We start from the raw sequence: 20003 nt of genomic DNA, 5'->3' as shown, positions 1-20003 counted from the left end.
CCACTAGGCAGCAAATCAGTTAGCTTTGTTATTAGAAATAATTGATAGAGCATTATTAATTGTAACTTTATCCGGTTTGCAATCAATTAAATTCAGTTCCCCTAAATAACAATTTCTTTTTATTACTCTTGCTATATATATCCTCACCTCGCACCAAAGTGATCTTATCATCCGACAGATAAATCAACATATGTATTAAGTTCGCATTTTTACTCCCACATCTCCAGCAATTGTCTGCACTTGTTATTTTCTTCTGGTATAGTTTTGCTGGAGTCCAGTGGTCTCTGAATATTATTTTCTGTTGAATAGGTCTTAGTCTTAGATCCATAGAGGCTATTTCTGTTGATTTTATACTTGACTCCCATATATCATTTGTTCTCTGCACCCCTAACTCTTCACTCCATTTTTGTCTATCATACTCTAAATCGTATTTCTTCCTGTTGAGTAGGGTTTTATATAGTGCAAGTGTAGAGTTTTTTGTTTTTGTTACAGAGATTAAATCTTGTAGCAGCATGGGTGTTTCCGATGCTGCTATAGTGTCAGGGCCAAACTGCCTTTCCAACATATGTTTCAATTGGATGTATTGCCATTGTGTAAGAAACCAAATTTTATTTCTTACATTTCAGTCTAGTCAAGACCCATTTTCCTTCTCATTTAAGTTCGAACTGCTGAAGGCAAACTTGTTATGACTGATCTAAACAATCCTTCAAACAAAATAATGGAAGTATTGGGGGAGACGGTTGGAAAATGCAGAGAGATATCCAAAATGGTGGTATTTGCCTACATCTTGCTGGTAAGTTGCATACTTCTCTTCTTTCAACACCCCAGATTATTCCTGTATGCTCCAAAGACCATTGAGGAGGCCTATAAATATGATGAGCAGAATAATGCTCTTAAGCCTCTTGAAAGGTAACATTCTGTCAAGAAAGAAAGCAGTTTGGCTTATAGATGAAGAATTGCTTCTTCCCTAACTTGTCGACATGGGAATTTTGAAGTTTGGATATGTACAGTCTTGCACTACATGCAGATTAATTGCTAGTTGTAGGATTTATGCCAACTTTTCTTTTTAAACTTTCTGAAACGTGTAATACACTTATACAACATAAAACTCAAAGCAGTGCAGATAATATCAATTACTTAGAAGAACCTCGGGGACAGAATGAGTGATTGGGCACAAGGATTAGGAATGTCACAAATGCTGGATTTCATTTATAAAAATACTATTTAGGCTAACTGATATAAAGACAAGTTTTTTGTTGTCCTGCCTAAACATTTATTTTTTTCTGTTTTAGTTTGATCTTGTAACCAAATTCTGAATTCCATAGAGAACCTAAGACATATTGATATTTAAAAAGCACACACAATAGTATTTTCTAAGGTATCCTACATGGAGGGCTTAAATACTTATAATCAGCACCCATGATTGGGACCTCTCATATTAATAATAATAATAATAATAATAATAATAATAATACATTTCAGAATAGCTGTCTGAAGCAGTCAATTTGATCATGGAAGTAGACTGGTGTAAGGGAGTGTTAAATCTTTTCCTTGTGTGCCATTTTACTGATCTAAATCACCACTGCCACTCCCTGCAGCTTCCATTAGCCAAACAGAGATGGAAGATGCAGTCTTGAATTCAGCAATATAAAGTAATGTTTTTCATTTTTTTGATGTTTGACAATTTAAAATAGTGCATATTATTTTATGTAAATAATATGGCAGTAAGCATGAAAACAAATTTTAGGAGATGCAGTATTACGCCACCTTATTTCAAAGTTATTTTAAAAATTACATTTCAGCAGCCAACCATGTAGCAAGCCATTTTTTTCTCTTCATTTGTGTTTATATATTACAAATTATCCATCACTTCAGGCTTTCAAATAGATGCCTCCTGTTTGAATCCATTAACACCTGAAATCTGTATAATAAATATCCAAGTTAGACATCCGTCCTTACTCTGACAGTGAGAAAACACAGATTCCTACCAGTAGTGCACTTATACAGGGCTTTTGAAGCAGAATGTGGAATGTTTCTTCCTCTATACTTCAAGTAGTAGATCATTCTTAATATGGAGGTTTCCACACACAAAACCTAAGATGAAACAAAGTCCACCAATCTCTTGGTGTGGTTTATTGCTTTTACTAATGTATGCACCTGTGTGAGCTCAGAACACCAGTCCCTCAAGGCCCTACACCTGATTTATATACTCTTAACACTACTTAAACATTTTTGAAATGATGTATTTTGTCTCTGAGGCATCCGCCAATTTAATAGGAGCAACAACAACCAAAGACCGCATTCTAAAAGTCTGCTTATTCAATAACAATCAAAGACCGCATTCAAAAAGTCTGTTTATTTATATGGCACTGATTTGATTTCTTAGACCAAGTGGGCAGGGGAATTGGCTCCACAGGTGCATTTTTAAAAATTATTTAATTAATTAGTTTATTTAAATATTCATAAACTGCACTTTCACATAAAATACTACAGCGGGTACAAGAATTCCAAGTGTACTTCCTTTGGATGGTAAGCGTCACCTCCTCCTTTGGACAATAAATACTAATCGGCCTTCTGGAACTTAAAAATGGGTGTGTAATTTAACTTGTAGGCACACAAAACAAATAAAAGATTGATATGTGGAGGATATCTCTAAGTCACAAATTATTGGGTGCTCAGCAGAGTCCTGTTTTTCCTCTTCTCCCTACCTTAGTGCATGCATGGGCACAAAGTACTATTGCAAATGTTTCTTGATTTTATTTTTTTGTAAACCACTTTGAACTTGTTTTGTTTTGTTTTTTCAATCTATCGGGGTTTAAGTAAATAATATGCAGGAAGTGAAATCCTCTTGATTCATTATACTGCCTACACATACATACACATGTCATTTGGCAAGGTTGGGGGGGTATAGCAGAAGTGGGACTCAGTTGAGCCCTATCTGTATCCTCCACACACAATTACTGCACATACAGTGCAAGTAGACCACGATCTTCTTTTAATTAATAGGAAATAAGGATACAAATCCTCCATTTTTAAGCACTAAAATTACAAAGACTTGGTACTACTATTAATTTCATATGGTATACCTCATGAGCAATAGGGCTGATGATGGAAAAAGGAAAGTTGATTACTGGGGACTGTAATTCATACAAGGAGGCTCAGACAATAAGCAGTGGGTAATAAAACTGGGCTCAGAATAAAATCCAATCATATGGCAACCTGCAGATTAGGGTTGGGGACCTTAAATGCTCACCAGGCCCAACTGTTTGTGCTGAACTTATATAAGCCTGTGAGAAAAATTGGGAGGCCGTTTTCATTCAAGTTCTTATGAAAGGGGAGGTGGAGTCAGACTGAACCCTGACCAAAGGCCTGGCAGAACATGGTAACATGTTTATCCATCTATTTCAGAAAGAGAAAGGAACTGGGGGGATGCAACTGTGCACTAAATTATTTCAAAGTACCGTATTTTTCGCTCTATAAGACGCACAAGACCAAAAGACGCACCTAGTTTTTGGAGGAGGAAAACAAGAAAAAAAAATTTCTCAATCTCAGAAGCCAGAACAGCAAGAGGGATCGCTGCACAGTGAAAGCAGCAATCCCTCTTGCTGTTCTGGCTTCTGGGATAGCTGCGCAGCCTGCATTCACTCCATAAGATGCACACACATTTCCCCTTACTTTTTAGGAGGAAAAAGTGAGTCTTATAGAGCAAAAAATACGGTATATTTTCCTCTGAAAGAAATGACACAAACACCTGCTCTTTGTGTGTGTGTGTGCGTATATACATTTCCTCCTTGACTGTGGCAATTTTACAGCACTATAAAGTTAGCAGTCTCCAATATCCAATTAACAGCTCACCATATAAAATTAAACCAAAGTCACATACCATTGTATTAGTAGGAGGCTGAGGTAATACGTCTGTCCTCAAGGTGACCTTCCACTGCACACTAGCTTATAAACCATTTTCCTCAGAGAACTTGAAAAAGGCCAGGGAAGATTTATCATCAAACTATAAGGAAAAGTTTCACACAGAAATAGGAATTCACTGCTGTAATAACCTACAATGTAATATGAGAAGGAACTAGAATGTTAAGGGTAACATTTGAAAAATAGTGTGCCGTGGAAGTTGGGGAGTTCCTTTTCACCCAACGTAGTTCCTACGCTGTTATGTGTTCAGTAGGGTTTATAATAGCCCTATTTAGGTATCCAATGCCAAGCACATGAAGGAGAAAGTGGGGCCACGTTTGCTGGCCCAGCCCCTCTGCTACATCCCCCTCCCTCTCCACATAATGGAGTTAAAATTCCATTCACGAAGGCAGTGTAGCATGAGCTGAGGATATCTCTGTCTGGAGCCCCTTGACTACTCTGTTCAACAGAATGCCCAAACTGTGTACACTCATGGTTACTTTTGGTCTTACTTGCAATCATTCAATAAATGACCATAGTTGGCCCAATGGATCATAACCAGCCAACCAGTCTTTTAAAAATTACACAGATAAAATGCCTTTCTCCCCAACGACCCCCCACAGAACTTTGTGATAGGCCTTGGTAGTCTGAATTGAATCCAATGGACTGTCTTTATGTGCCCCTCATTGATCCACAGCTCTCTGGTTCTAAATAATATTACTTAAGGTAGATTTAGCAGTTTTCCGTATGTTTCCCCACCACCACCACCTCAATGTGTTTTCTTTTACCAAGAGAGTAATTATTCATCTTGTTGTCATTTATCACCAACTGCCATAAAAGTTGAGTGTATTTTGCCAGTAAATATATAGTCTCAATTTACCGGAATATTGCCTGCTATGAAGGCAGTTTTGAAAAATATGTTGCTGATTCAAGCAACAGTCACTTGCTAACCTCACAAGTGAAGTGTTTTACTGATGCTATCCCTCTAGTAAACACACTCTCTCTCACACACAAAAACTTTGGTCACTGAACATGCAAGCTGAAACCTTCCCTTGGTGTCAGACAAATCCGTTGCATCAGTCATCCCAGGTTATTTCAATCATATGGTGCCAGGCTCCCAAGGTATGGGATGAGATATGACAGCTAGAGCCAAGCTGATCGTGTTGCTTATTACAAAATGACATGGCACTTCTGAGTTGGGTTCTTTGAGTTTAAGGTGCTTGGAAAAGGCATCGTCCGCTGTGAGACAGAAAAGGAAGAAATGCCTAACACCCATAGTTTGTGTAAGTTCCTGTACGGAAGATAATTTATATATTCAAGAATATGTTTGTTTGGTTTACTAGGGTTCACTTTTTTTATTAATTCAACCAACTAGTCAATTTAACACAGCAAGTTTAATTAGTAACCGAGGCTTAAGATTTATTTTTATCTTTCTAGCTGTACTGGATCAGGATAAGAATATCCATCAGTATTTGAATCTGAGCTCCACTGATGCTTGTACCACTCTCCTTTCCACATGCAAGTTACAAACACGAGATATCACATGCATAAAGCCACATAGCTAATAGAAGCACCAAATTCTTTTGCATGTAACACCAGAAATTCATGCTAATCTATTATTAACACTAATTGTGCTTTTGGCAAACAACTCTCAGTATATCCTCCAAATCATGATCAAGTAACATTGTACTTGGACCTCTGACAACTTTCAGGCCAAAAGGGAGAAAGGGAAGGAAAGACATTTTTACCCTTGTATGAGATGGAAAGGGGGCCAGTTTCAAGTATCACTGTGAAGGGTCAGAGAAGGTTCAGGAATCTTTTACTGCAGCACAACCAGAAAGGGCCCAGTCTATGAAGCCAAAAACTAGGAGAGGTGAGTACCAAGGGCAATTATTCTTCCACACTGTATAAACATATGCACTAGCTACTTTGAAAAGGCTAACTGCTATTTTTAAAAAAGCCGACAGAATCAATAGAATAATTCAATGAGTATTTAAAACTTTATTTCCTTAGTATCTGGTATGTGAACACATTTTGATCAAGGAAACACTCTCTTATGAGCCACTATCCAGTGGGAATATTCAGTTTTTCACTTTAAATAGCAGGTGCTCACGCCATATTAAAAACTGTTTGCAACTGAAGGTAAAATGCAGATTAAAAAAGACAAAAAATATAATGAGGATACTAATAACCTGTAATCTAATTAGAACACATATAAGCCGCTGCATTTAGTTCTGAACTTCCACTCAATACTGTAGCGTAATTGCATTATTTGTTAATTTCCTGCATAACAGTAGTTTAAAAGCTATTCAGGATTGAAATAGAGCAATATGTCATCTTCTGCACTCTTTACTGGTCCTGTGGCAAAATTGGAGACTTTCCACAGAACCTACAAATCTGTCATGGTCACACAAATTCAATGCCTAGGTTCCAAGGAGCCATCAATTGATTGTTTTTTTTTAAACCCGCAAATGACAGATCCTCATGTAATACTGCAAACTGCTTTGGAACTTATCTTCATTTTGAAAGTTCAGTCAGTATAAAATAGGACTCTTACTCTCAGGGTCATGGATTTGAGCCCCACATTGGGCAAAAGATTCCTGCACTGCAGAGGATTGGAATAGACAACCCTTATGACCCATTCCAACTCTACAATTCTATGAATCTATGAGTAATTCCTTGGATGGGAAGAACGAGTAGCACATTTCTTTCATCTCTAAGCCATAGGTGGGGAACTTGTGGGTCTTGGCTTAATTTCATGCAGGTGTAGGGAGCCTTGAGGGAGGGCAGGAGAGGGGAAGGGGTAGCCAAAACTGACAGAGCAATAGAAGAGGGATAGGAAACCTTGCAAGAAACCAGTTCAAATTTCTAGCAAGGATGGAAGCCCCACTGAAAAGTAAAGGGAAAGCTCTTTTCACAGCATCAGTTCAAACGTTTGGCACAAGTCCAGGTAGCCCACTTGGAAGGAAGGAAGTGTGGCAAAAGAAGGAAAGAATGATAGCAAGGTGATAAGGGAGGTAAGGAAGGCCTCCTATACCTATTCTAAGTCAATGTGCATTGTTCATGGGCTACGCAACATAACAATCATCTATTTTTCAGAGTTTGAAGCCAATGTGAAATAAGCAACTTTTCCCACCAGGGGTGCCAGCTTGAATAAAATATTGTGGGGGCCCAGGTAAGCCCTGCCCCACACAATCAATCACATGACACAGTGCACATACGCCATTTGAATGCCAATCAACTTTGGGGGTCCCTGGCCCCCTCAAGTATTTTATTGTGGGGGCCAAAGCCCCCCGCCCTAGGGCCCTGCCCCTAGGAGTTGGCTCTTATGTTTTAACACACTTTATTCAAACACCTCTTTGCCACACAGCCAGCTGTGTAATGTAATAAAGGGTGAATTTTCAATAACTGAAGGCATGTGTTTTGTCCTGGAAGTAAAAGTCTGGGTTTAAGGCAGTCTGAGTTTCATATCTGGATTTTAACATTGCTCTAAATAAAAATATATGTCTGTGTTTTAAGCTGTGGGGGTAATATTTTGGCCGCTAGACCTATTTTGACCACAATTTTCTGATTTATTAGTACAAGGAGATATGGAGCAAAGCCAACAGGATATACTACTCCGGGTTCTGATGGAAGAACCAGCCCACATGTGACTAACCACACAGCAGTAAGACAGAGAGCTGCATAGGACACAAGAAAGGCAATATGCGCCTGTGAGTTTTATGCCCACTTTATTTTTGAATAAAGTGTGTTTTATGCAGCCTACTACCACTGAGGAAAAGAATCAGCAAATATATCGAAACAGAAGTCTAGTAAGAAAAATGTATAGAAGGCAAAACTAATCCCCTTTGCCTGAAACCCTAGAGACGGAATAGCAATTAGGGGGGAGTGGCAACAGCAGGGGGGGGGGGCGTGACAAAACTGTGGTTAAGCTCAGATCTTTGCTCTGAGAGATCCCCTCCTGAAGCTGCTTTTGCCTTGCAGAAGTAACGTTGTGGTTTTGCTACACACACTTGTGTGTGACTCTAATGCAAGCAATACAGACCTGAAAACACAGAGCTAAAAGCTAATACTATGAAAAAATACAAACCACAGAACAAGCTCAAGAGTCCTAGCTTGCAATTATCCATAACCATTCATGGAAAATCCAAGTTCCAGCTACTGAAAACTACTGAAGCATTTTCCAACAACATGGACTGAGGCATTAGAGCGCAATTCATTAAAATGAATTCTGAGGACCTTTTGGGAAAGTGAGACTCAAACCGTTCATTTTATTTAAAAAAAAAAAGCTGCTTTGGGCATTTCCTTCACCCCCTTGTCCTCCTCAGCTCAGAGCTCTTGAAAGTATCTGTGTGTCAATGGCCTGCAAGTTTACAGGTGATTTGTCACAAGAGGGAGGCCTGTTTCCAATAAAATAGGGAACTTATTTTGTATTGTTTGAAAAAAGCTAGTGTTTATTTGGGGTCTCTTTCGAGTCAGTCTGTGCAGGAAAATGAGAAAAGCCAGACTTTTCTTCACGCACACACACAAATTGTTCTCTTTCAAATATCTCTATCCTCCCCCATTAGATTATTTTTTTGTACACACACTTAGAAGTAAAAATTTCCTTAGTTTGGAATAATCCAGTATTCTTCAACAGCTAAGTTTAGGAACTCGATGATCTTTATTTATAAGGAAAACATTTGACCAAAAGAGTAGGAAACTCTTGCTTCATCAAGTCCTAAGGTTAGATCCCTACCAGACGACGAGTCTCCAAACAGGCAGGGAGAAGCAGGTACATAGTACCAATTCCCAGCAGTGTATCACTGGTACGTGGTTTAAAGTCCTCCATGAGTTTGAGGGAAAGGTCTGCAGTGGGCAACTTTCTCTACGCATGGAGGCTCCTCATCCTTGTTGTGCAGGGTTCTAGGTCAGATGGGTAGACTCCATGAGTAGATAAGCGTTCCCACTGCAGACCTTTGCCCTCAAATGTATGGAGGGCTCTAAACTATGCATAGGTGGCATGCCAGAGGGGGCAGCGATTGGTAGTCCCACCCCACATTCCTCCTCATGTGTTTACACACAAAGAGAATCAATGTCCAAATAGGGCTACAGTCTCAAGATTCAGCATTAAGGCTAATGTAGGTTTCATGCTGCAAAAGAAGAAATGCCCTCCAGAACACAGCTGCAATGGAAAACTTCCATTTCCCCACGTCTTCTCTTGCCTGAGTCACTTGCTTTCTCCTTGAATGTATTTGGGGTCATAGGAAGCACATGTGATTTTGCATTTTGTTTTTTTCTTCCTTCACTGTAATATGTCAAAATACACAAGTACGAAAAAAAACTTCCTGCAAGCAAAATGCCAAAAAAAAAAAGCACAGAAGTGTAAAAACAAGTGCAGGCTGATTTGTGCATCCTCTTTCTCTAGTCTGTCTAACACCCAAAACCACTCTTAGTTGAGCAGCCACCTCTTTTCTCAACAAAAAGGTGAACATTCTGTCAGCATGGTAGTTTCAAAGACCCTTGAAGATATGTATTTGCAGTGCAGACAATAAATTAGGTCATTGTTTGAGAAAGCCCATTAAAATAAATGGTTTGCATTAAGGGTTAGACATCTTAAATGGTCTTGTATATTTAGCTTGTTCTTGCTCCTTTCATAACTCTTATCCAAACAGACCTGACAGCTAAAGTTGCAAGACTTCTGCAAACACTGAGAAGGTATACCAAGTATGGAGGGTGATGACAGAATCATAGATTGCTTGTGGCTACTGTAAGCACTTTTAATTCTTTTCAAATTTATAATAGGTGAATAATTAGATCAAAAATTTTCTGGATTGGCTCTGTACTCTTCCTTAAGAAAAAAAGATGAACACTTAAGAAGCCTTTCCTGCCCAGGGCTAGATTAAGCCATTGCGGGATTTCTTTGTTAATCCACATTCAGAGTCCCACACCTTTGCCTGTTAATCACACTATGCCCTGTGCCAAGAGCCATGCAAAACATGTTCATAATATATTTTTCTTGAGTGCTCAAATCACTTCATCTAAATCATCACAGTACAGTTGCAACACTCCTGTGAAACAGGCCAGCAATTACAGTTTTCCATATTCAACATGGGAAGACTGTAAGATAGCAACATGCCTACAAGGAGGAAGTCGGTCCTTTATCAGATTGAAATCTCAACTGGGACTACCAAGTCCATCATTCATGCTTTTAACCACTAAGCCATAGCAATGATATAGCAGGACCCTACACTGTAGCCAACATGTTAGCCATTCACTATTTTATAATACAGTACACACAAAGGCATGTAATACTCAGATCTGAAATTCACTATACTGAACAGACCTTTTGCCCATTTTGCACTTTATACTGGGAATGTTCTAGGTAGTTATCATAGTTGAGAAGTTGGTCACATTATTTATTTAAATGCATTTATAGTCCACGATTCACTATGGAGAGTTTACATACAACTCAGTGCAACAATAAACCACGCAAGACGTAAACATATCATATAAACATGAGTTAGAAGAGCAACAAAACTATGACAGGACAGATGTTCTGATGTTATCCTCCACCTGCCAAGGTCTGTGCAGAAGGTTTATCTTGTCCTGGTGTCAAAATGTATAAGCCAAGCAAATAGCTGACCCAGCATTACAAACTCAAATGACTCTTAGTCACTTTCCCATTGCCTCTCCTATACAAAAACTGAACTCCTATGAAATGATTAAGGAATTTATCACAGGGCTTGTCCAAGCAGCAGTTTCCCTTGCAGCTGGTCTCATGTTGCAGTGCTAAAAAGAAAAGAAAAAAAGCCAATTCTGGTTTAGCATTGCATTCCCTTCTTTCCATTTTAGTTCCGTACACAAATATTTACCATTGATGTAGCACTGCTGGCTGTAGCATAGGACTAATTCTGCAAGTCCCCATGTGGGCTACAGGTGTCAGGTGTGTTGACACTTAAAAAACAAAACACCTTCCACCTGTGAAATAAGGATTTTAAACCCTTAAGTGCATCACTTTATACTTGTTTAAATTGAACACATTTGACACTTTACTGGCCATTCACCCTGTTTGAAGAGATCCCTCTGGAACTAATTTTTGTTTTAACCAGCTCATGGCTCAACACTAACTTTTGATAATCAATGGATGTGATAAAAGGTACAGGTCTTAATAATGATCCTTGGGTAATTCCACTTTCTACATCTCTCCATTAGAGGAACTGGTATCAGTTTCCATTATGTATGGCACCAGATCCCTATTTTATTTTACTTTACTAAGGTCACCTATGAAGGGACTCTTTTTTTCCTAGATTGGGGCATGCTGGTTTCAACCACATTACCAGGAACTCAACTACTTTTCTCTCCAAACCTACAGCTGTCACTTGGCTCAACCAGTTATGAGACACTCTTGGTGGAACCCAACCTATCATCTGGGAATTGTCCAGTTTTATATTACTTATCTGTAAGCTATTTTAGGCTGCTTCCGACTCCTGATATTTGTGTGGGGAATTCATCACTCCTTCACATGTCTGGCAAAGTCTTTCAGTTAAAGGGGCACTTACACAAAAGAAGTTATCCAGAGAGAACAAGGCGGGGCAAGTTTCCTTGATCTCACCAGTACTGCACCGTTAACAAGGGACTCATAGTGAAAAATACTCACTGCACTTCCATCATTCCTTTTAAAAGCATTAGAAATGTCAAGCACGTTGAAGAGTGTAACATTTCAAGGCTGCCTAAAACTCTATTCCCTTTCCCTTCACACCTGCATGGTGATGAACATGTGGAATCCCACTGCCTGTGGGATTCAAAAACTGAACTGATTCTGCTCCAGTGGTTTAAAAATAGGCCTCTTGGGGTGGGCAGGGAGGTGGAAGACAGGTTATTACATAGCTTTTCTTGTATGCATATATGTAAGAGTAAAATTGGTATTGGTAAACTTTAGGAAACATTTGGAAGACCACCTCCCCTTCATCTTTAGGTCAAGGGAGTGTTTGCAAGCTATTACTGTACAGAAAGGCTGGGCTGGATGAATCCCTAGCCGGAATTAAGATTGCTGGAAGAAATATCAACAACCTCAGATATGCAGATGACACAACCTTGATGGCAGAAAGTGAGGAGGAATTAAAGAACCTTTTAATGAGGGTGAAAGAGGAGAGTGCAAAATATGGCCTGAAGCTCAACATCAAAAAAGAAGAAGATCATGGCCACTGGGCCCATCACCTCTTGGCAAATAGAAGGGGAAGAAATGGAGGCAGTGAGAGATTTTACTTTCTTCGGCTCCATGATCACTGCAGATGGACCATAAATATCGCCAAAGAATTGATGCTTTTGAATTATGGTGCTGGAGGAGACTCTTGAGAGTCCCATGGACTGCAAGAAGATAAAACCTATCCATTCTTAAGGAAATCAGCCCTGAGTGCTCACTGGAAGGACAGATCCTGAAGCTGAGGCTCCAGTAGTTTGGCCACCTCACGAGACGAGAAGACTCCCTGGAAAAGACCCTGATGTTGGGAAAGATGAAGGGCACAAGGAGAAGGGGATGACAGAGGACGAGGTGGTTGGACAGTGTTCTCGAAGCTACCAGCATGAGTTTGACCAAACTGCGGGAGGCAGTGGAAGACAGGAGTGCCTGGCATGCTCTGGTCCATGGGGTCGTGAAGAATCGGACACGACTAAACGACTAAACAACAACAAAGCTTCCATCCCCAACTTCTTACTGAGGAGGGTCCCACAGCGCAAGGATCCTAGATACAGAAGAGAGTGCCTATCAAGTTTGGGTACACTAGTTAATTTCACAATCTGTTCTGTTTCTAATTTGAATTGATTTGGCTTCACTTAGCCATTGAGTTTTTATAACAACCTTCTCTGCAAGAGCCTGTGAGCAGCCATTATTACAGAAGAAAAGAAAATGAGGGGATAATGATGATGATAAATTATGACATGAAACTATCGTTTTAACATAAATGCATCTGGAAATTGCATCTTTTGCAATTTTTAAAAATATGGAATCAGCAAATCTGCATGTTATGGGTATTACTAATAATGCTTATATGAAAGCTTCTTATAGGTGATCATGCAATGCCACATATTCATTTATCATTAAAATATGGATCTTAGACATATTTTTGCTCCAATAAGCAAATCATTATGAGGAAATGTTGGGGAATGAAATGTGGCAAATCCATTTTTTAAAAAAGGAATAGCATTTTTGGTACTCAAGTTATTACATTTGCAGTACATAAACTTTAATATATATATAATACAGTTACTACCACTGAAAAGAGGATGTCTCTGTGCCTGCCACTCTGATATGAAAAAGTATAAGCTGAATGAGAAAATGGGATACAATCACCTTAGAATATGAATTTCAGTATCTGATCTGTGCATAGTAAAATTCCAAATATGTGTTTATATATAATTTGTTAACAGCAAGAACCGCAAATAAGGAAAAGAACTCCTAGACATGAGTTTGCAGTTGGGATTCTCAGTCGTGCTTGCCCTCTGCGTTCCAGAATCTGGAAACTGCCAGTGCAGCAATATATTAAACATTGTCAGGATTTGTATTATATCTTCCTCCCAAGAATTTCAGAGGGGAAAATTAAATGCATTCTCCAGAAACTGAATAGAGGCGTTGTTTTTGGACATGAACATAGAATCTGGCCTGAAATTCCATTTAGGGTATTGCCAGCTTTTCACCATGCTTGAATTAAGATAGTATCCTGCATCTGACATCCTTCCTATGTGTGCTTACCACCCTGGGCCCCTTTGAAATTAAGGGCAGAGTCATCATCATCATCATCTGAGAGAAATCCAGTCCAAATCAAAAAAGCTGCTTAGGCTCACACATACGGTTTGTGTCAACCTAGTTGAATTTTAAAGTCCTCCCCCCTTTTAAGAGCTGATCCCTTTTAACATAACTGCTTTTGAAATTTCCTTTCGCTTCAAAAGTAGGTTGGCGTGTGAATCATTCAAAAATGACAATCCCATATTTGTTAACAGAATGATCTTCAATGTTCTTTGCAGAACCTTCAGAAGTTACAACAAGGCTTTCCATGACAAGGCTTCGCTATGAAGCATATGGTACTTTTATACTAGAGTTGGAGCCCCTTCCAACTCCATGGGTCTATGATTATATCTGCTTCAGATGACTGGAAAAGAGGATTCTTTTTCATAATGGTGTATGATGTGGTGCTGCCTTATACCCCATTAGACTACTTCTCCAGCTAGTCTAATAATAACAGGATCAGGCCCTTCTCAGATTTCTCCCCACACCTCTCACCGACTTCTTCACATGCTCTGCTAGGTTTAGCGCCTCGTTCTTCCCTGCAGCTTTTCCAATTTTGGCTACTGCTGATTATTCTCAACTTGCTGTACCTATTATTCAGTTCCAGCAATCAGTGTTTGAAGTCAGAAGGAAATGTGGTAAGGTAAGTGACAGGCAGATCCCACTGTGCGAGAAGGCAAGACAAACACAAACTCCACAGGTTTTTTTCCTTCTGAAATTCAAAGTTCACCCACCCAGCTAACCATCTCTAATCCACAAGCCTTGAAGGGGGGGGCGGGCTTAATGTGGTCTCAAACACTCTGGGTCATCATATACCTGACTTGGTATTTCTCTGTGTTCCTCTGCAAGATTGGGAGAATAGGAGCCTAAACTTGGCAGCATATTTTCATAGTTAAGGGGTGGTGCTTCTGGGACCCAAGAGAGAAGAATTTGTCTGTCTTCCACAGTTGCTTGTCTAAATATTCAAAACTCTGCAATAAATGCAACATGTAACAAAAATATACATTATTATCTTCATTTTTGTGTTAACAGCCTTAGTATTCATTGAAGTTCTATCCAAACAGCAAATATTTGATTCAGGCCAAACGAGAGAAAAACTGAAGGGTGTTAATGTATTTATTTGAACCGTGAACCTGCCATCAAAGAGCTCTACTCTCATATACATATTTTGTCACCAGAATGTTTTAGGCACAAAAAATAAATGATGAAGCAGCTGTCTCATTTTTAAACATAATTAATACTTATGCTGCTCAACTCAAATAAAAATGCAACTTTCTGGAGCCACGTGATTATATGAAAAGTGCTGATTTAATTAAAACAGAGGCTAATTTCAAACCCACACAGTTACAAAGCAAAGCTGGAACATACAATACAAGCCTGCCCTGAAGGCTGAGAAGTAAATGGCAAATTACAAAGAGCTTTTTAAAAGCCACGTGACTTTAAAGCTGATCTCATTATTTTGGACAGCAGACAATTTTATATGCATTGTCAGTACCGAGGCTGATCACATCCTAGTTTTAAGCACTGAACATTAAGTTTATCACACAGTTGTTTTCAACACACCTTTTGTAAGCTGCCCTGGTCCTTTCTCTCTGACAATTAGTGCTTAGCGTCAAAGGAAAAGTGACTACTAGGCAAACCCCTACAATATTATAAGTATAGTCTATGATACAGCTGTATGTTTTGCTATGATAGGTCAAGCCATGGTTTACTGCGATGTGAGTGCTCCTAGAGTGCTCCACAGTTCACAGTTGGTTTGCTCCTCCCTCAGTCTATTTTACTCTCATACCGTATGTGAGCTAACCCAAGATTTGGCTTAGTGTATTGTCATCTGAAGCCAAGTTTGTGGTTAGGTTCTCTCCTCCTCAACCAAAAACTGTAGCCAGTGTTTATTTGTGAAGAGAGCACTATTGTACGCAGCTCCTGCTTGTGTTTCTCATAGCATCTGGCTGGCCACTGTGAAAAGAGAATGATAGACTTAATGGGAGTTTGGCTTGATCCACGAGGGCTTTTCTCATGCTCCTGGCTAGAAAGCTTATATTTCCCAATTTACAAAGCATATGCTTTTTGGTATTCTTTTCTAAGCTCACCAAGTACCACTGCAGTCATTAATGGAGTTGTCCTAATATAGATACACTCAAAGGTGGAGGTAGCCTACATTGTATATGTACATTCTCCAAACAGCAATCAAAGAGAAGAGCTGTGTTAGAAGCTCAGATCAAAATAGGAGACTCGCTTGTTATTGGATGAAAGGAAAAGGAAGCAGCATCTGTCATCTTAAAGAATACAAAATAGGATCGGACCATTAGCGAAATAATTGGTGAAATGAACCTTTCAATTCACTAATCACAAATTCGTGACTTGTGAGCTGATGACATTACACTAAAGAGTTTAATTCACTGCCTCTTGCAATGCATTTAGGATAATTCTTCAAGTAAATTATTCATTCATTCATTTAGCTTATCTGTTCAAAATACACTTGCCATCATTAAATCTCCCAATATATATTTCCTGCACTGAGATTGATTTATTAACTAAATACTTAAAATCAAGGCAAATAAGAAACTAAGTGAAACCTTTAAACTCAATTGTAATAGGAAAATGAAAGTTAAAGCATGTGATGCATATTTCAAGGATACAGAACGATGGTGAAATTTTAAGTTTAGAATATCCTTTGAAGTGAAAGGCATGTCTCTGACACATTAAATTAGGCAGGATGATTAAGAAATGCTTTAAAAATTGCGTCATGCCAACCTACCCTGACCTTTACTACAAACCCTCAGGTCTCCAATAAGAACTGGGTGCTTTGTCAAAGCAATTTACCAGACATCTTATTAGCTGTGTCAGGGGGTCTCACTCTTTAATTTGTTGAAACTGTTTGTGAAGGAGTTCTGTGCAGCCTTTGAAGACAATGTATGCAGATGAACTTTCTAATTCATTTCCCCTCTGAACTAGAGAGTCATCTGTTTTCTCAGAAACAATAGCTTTTGCCAACTGTCTCTTGTGGCACTCTCAGAAAAACACAGGTGTTCCCTCTGGTCTTCAAGGAAGAGGAAATACCATACTGATTAAAATTTGGGACACACTAACCAAGGGAGACTTGAGCTTCTTCCCCCACTTTCCCATCACCTAAATAAATGAGTAGATATGTGACATGTAGCCTGCAACAGGCTTATTCTCAGCGTTCAAACACATAATTGGATAACCCCAGGTGGAAGCCAGAAAGATTATACCAAGGAGGCCAGGGAGGAAAGCTGTTCTATTCCACAGCAGCATATGCAGCAGCCTATAAAAATCATAGCCAACATGCTTCATATCCATATTCTAGTTTTTTCCTACAGGACTCTATTGCTTAATACCATTTAAAATGAAATGAAAAGCGGAGCCAAGAACACAAGGTGTAAGAGCCTAAGAGTTTTGCCACTGGCTTCCCTGGAATCAGAATTTTAGCCCTAGTTTTTATGCAGTTGCTTTTTTCTATTTTGATGAGCAGCACAGTTTTTTTTGCACACATACACTTACGTGTATTCCAACATTGCCTCATTTCTTTCCATCTAGGCTGAAACACACCCTTGAGCATGTAACAGTGAACACACCCATGGCTCGTAAAAATACTTTCCAACTCTCCTCCCCAACTCCTTTAACTATGAATCATCTGTGCCGTTTACTACCAGGATCTACTAATGGAATTTTGCCTTCATGAATTCCTCTCCTGGATCTAGAAATCACTGTGACTTAGTACTTTGAGCCTCACTGTCCCCAGCGAATGCTACCTACAGCCAATGACTCATCATCAGGCTCTCAATAAGTCTGTTGACTTGAGAATCACTGCTGCAGAGCTTCTGTCTTCAGAACTTCAGATATTCCTTGTCAGGGTCAATCAATCAAAAGAAATGCAAAGTCATCTGTGCTAAATTTCTGCGGCTCTCACAGATCTAAAGAGGATGTTGAAATTTCATAGTGGTGAAATGTGTCCACCAGATGTCATCATCAGAAAATGAGTCCATGAGCAATATCTACAGTACAAGATCCAGTCTGGACACGTGTTAGTGGTTTCTCATGCTTCCAGTACAACATATCAAGTGAGGACCCCTAATCTTGTTTCAGTGGGATGCACCTGTTGGCTTCACACTTGGCCTCCATGCATGTGCATGGATGGGCTCTCCAAGAATTAGGAAGTGGTTGTGCAAGGTGCTGCGTAAGTAGCCAATGCATGTACAGTGATATATGCATAGAAGACTCTTTCACATTGTGGATTATTGGCTCAGAGTCTGGGAACACAGTTAGCAGATGTCGCCTTGATCCCCACCCTCCATATTCAGTGTATGTATTGAGGGAATTAGGAAGAGGCTTATGGCTGTCACTCAAATATACAAACTTAGCATAATCATGTTATTTATCAGTCTGGAATCCTTGCATCTTGTAAACATCTGAATTGACTAGCCCACACTGCCAAAGAACCCAACTCCTTTTGAGCATCCTAAACACCTGAGTTCTCTTTTATTTTAAAATAAATGCCCAAGTAACCATGTTTAAGCAACTCTATCCTCCATCAGCTGTTTTAAAGTACTGCCCAAAACTCTTGTTTGGAATCAAGGTTTTTGCCCCGGGCCCTTCCCAAATACCATAAAGTCTAAGCTTCATCTTAGTGAACACTGTCATTCTGTCCCTCAAGATTTCAGATGGGATTACAGTGTAAAAAACTCACATCTGTATGGTGGTTTTGAAAAAGGTCAGATGTGCATCCAACCTCAATACCTACACATGCCACCTTGGTCTTTCATGAGCCCTATCTATTCACAGCCAGAAATTACAGAGCCCATCGGCATGATATAATACAGGTACTCCATACAAGAACAGAACTGATCTTTCCAGTGTTCCAGTCACTTCTTGCCCTCCCATTGTTGGAGAACTCAGATTTTATTTTTCTGTTCTGCATGCCATCCATGTTTAGAAATAGTGTAAATAATTAGGTTATAACAGTGAGGCACTATAGCAATTAGAAAGGAGCAAGTCACAGTCCTATCTTAAAACAGGACTGAAGGAATACATGCCATTACCTGTTTCTTTGCCCTTTGATAAACCACATGAAGGGTAAAGCAAGTTAACAAATGCAGTTCACCAGGCCAGAGTTTGTGCAAGTGCATATTTCCATACTTTGTCTTCTATGAAAGAGAACGTTTCCACACGCCTGCCCACTGGTACACAGACAGCAATGTCAAATACAGTATTTTTCAGTGAAAACTGCATCCCCAAAAAAAGTCAGAGACCAAGCTGTGCACTGGGCCTATCAATGTTTCCTTTATGTGAGAGCCAAGTTAACATTCTTTGATAACAGTTCCATCTCTCAAGAAGTATAAATCACTATCTTATTAAAACCATTTGAAATAAGGAAAGCATTTTGGGAGCCAAGCATTTATGTAATGTTAAGTGTCCTGCAACTGTTGATGGGATTCAAATGCCTCTCTTTTACTGGCTTTAATTTAGAACTACTACATGAAGCCTATCCAGCCTTAAACCAATTTGTTACTCGCATAAACATATTGAAGCAAGCGCTGCATCTCACTTCAAAAAAGCGCCCTGCAACTCTTTAAAGCTATCTGAAAAAGGAATTGTTCAGACACCCTTGCCTAGACTTTCCAGTTGTCAGCATTTTACCTGGGCATTTTAGGTCAGCCCACTTTCATGGTCCTAAGAGTTTATTAGAATCTCAGTCTGCAAATACAATACAGTGGTACCTCAGGTTACATACGCCTCAGTTTACAGACTCCGCTAACGCAGAAATAGTGCTTCAGGTTAAGAACTTTGCTTCAGGATGAGAACAAAAATCGTGCTCCGGCAGCGCAGCGGCAGCAGGAGGCCCCATTAGCTAAAGTGGTGCTTCAAGTTAAGAACAGTTTCAGGTTAGGTACAGACCTCCGGAACGAATTAAGTACTTAACCTGAGGTACCACTGTACATAACAATGCCAAACACAGGGTCGAGAAATGTTACCGACCCTATGAATATGTTAAATTCTGCTTCTTGACAGATCATTTTGTATGGGCAGTAACAAAACAAAAACAATGCTCCCCAACCCCACCCCCGGTTCCACAAGGCAAAAAAGAAATCCACGACATCTAAAGACAGACAAAATGCCACATCACTGTAAGACACTTGCAATTAAATCTTTATGATGTAGAAAATATACCTGCCAGCATTTGTGTAGGCAGACACCTGCTATTCTCTGCCAGCACATCTTGCTTTCATTTCTCAGCTGCCTGTACAGCTCTGGAAGGCGGCAAGCTGAGTGTTCAGTTCCCCATCCGACCTTCTAATTAACAGGCACCAACAGCTAA

At 39.5% G+C, this 20003-nt stretch overlaps 1 protein-coding gene across 3 annotated transcripts in view; it reads right to left on the bottom strand.

Moving 5' to 3' along the window:
* The window catches only part of ROR1 (receptor tyrosine kinase like orphan receptor 1), a 149440-nt gene that overhangs the window by 83213 nt on the left and 46224 nt on the right, over window positions 1-20003 (bottom strand). Inside the window, exon 1 of one of the 3 annotated variants that reach the window (XM_083448020.1) lies at window positions 19856-19968. The exons of the other annotated variants lie outside the window; for them this stretch is intronic. Within the exon in view, the coding sequence (XP_083304146.1) occupies window positions 19856-19865 (10 nt within the window). The 5' untranslated portion in view covers window positions 19866-19968. Of the gene's footprint in view, window positions 1-19855; window positions 19969-20003 lie in introns of those variants that run through there. 3 annotated transcript variants of the gene reach the window in all.

Source organism: Podarcis tiliguerta (assembly GCF_965153285.1).
Source record: "Podarcis tiliguerta genome assembly, chromosome: 6".
Classification (NCBI taxonomy): Eukaryota; Metazoa; Chordata; class Lepidosauria; order Squamata; family Lacertidae; genus Podarcis; species Podarcis tiliguerta.
This window is presented reverse-complemented; position numbering and strand designations above follow the sequence as displayed.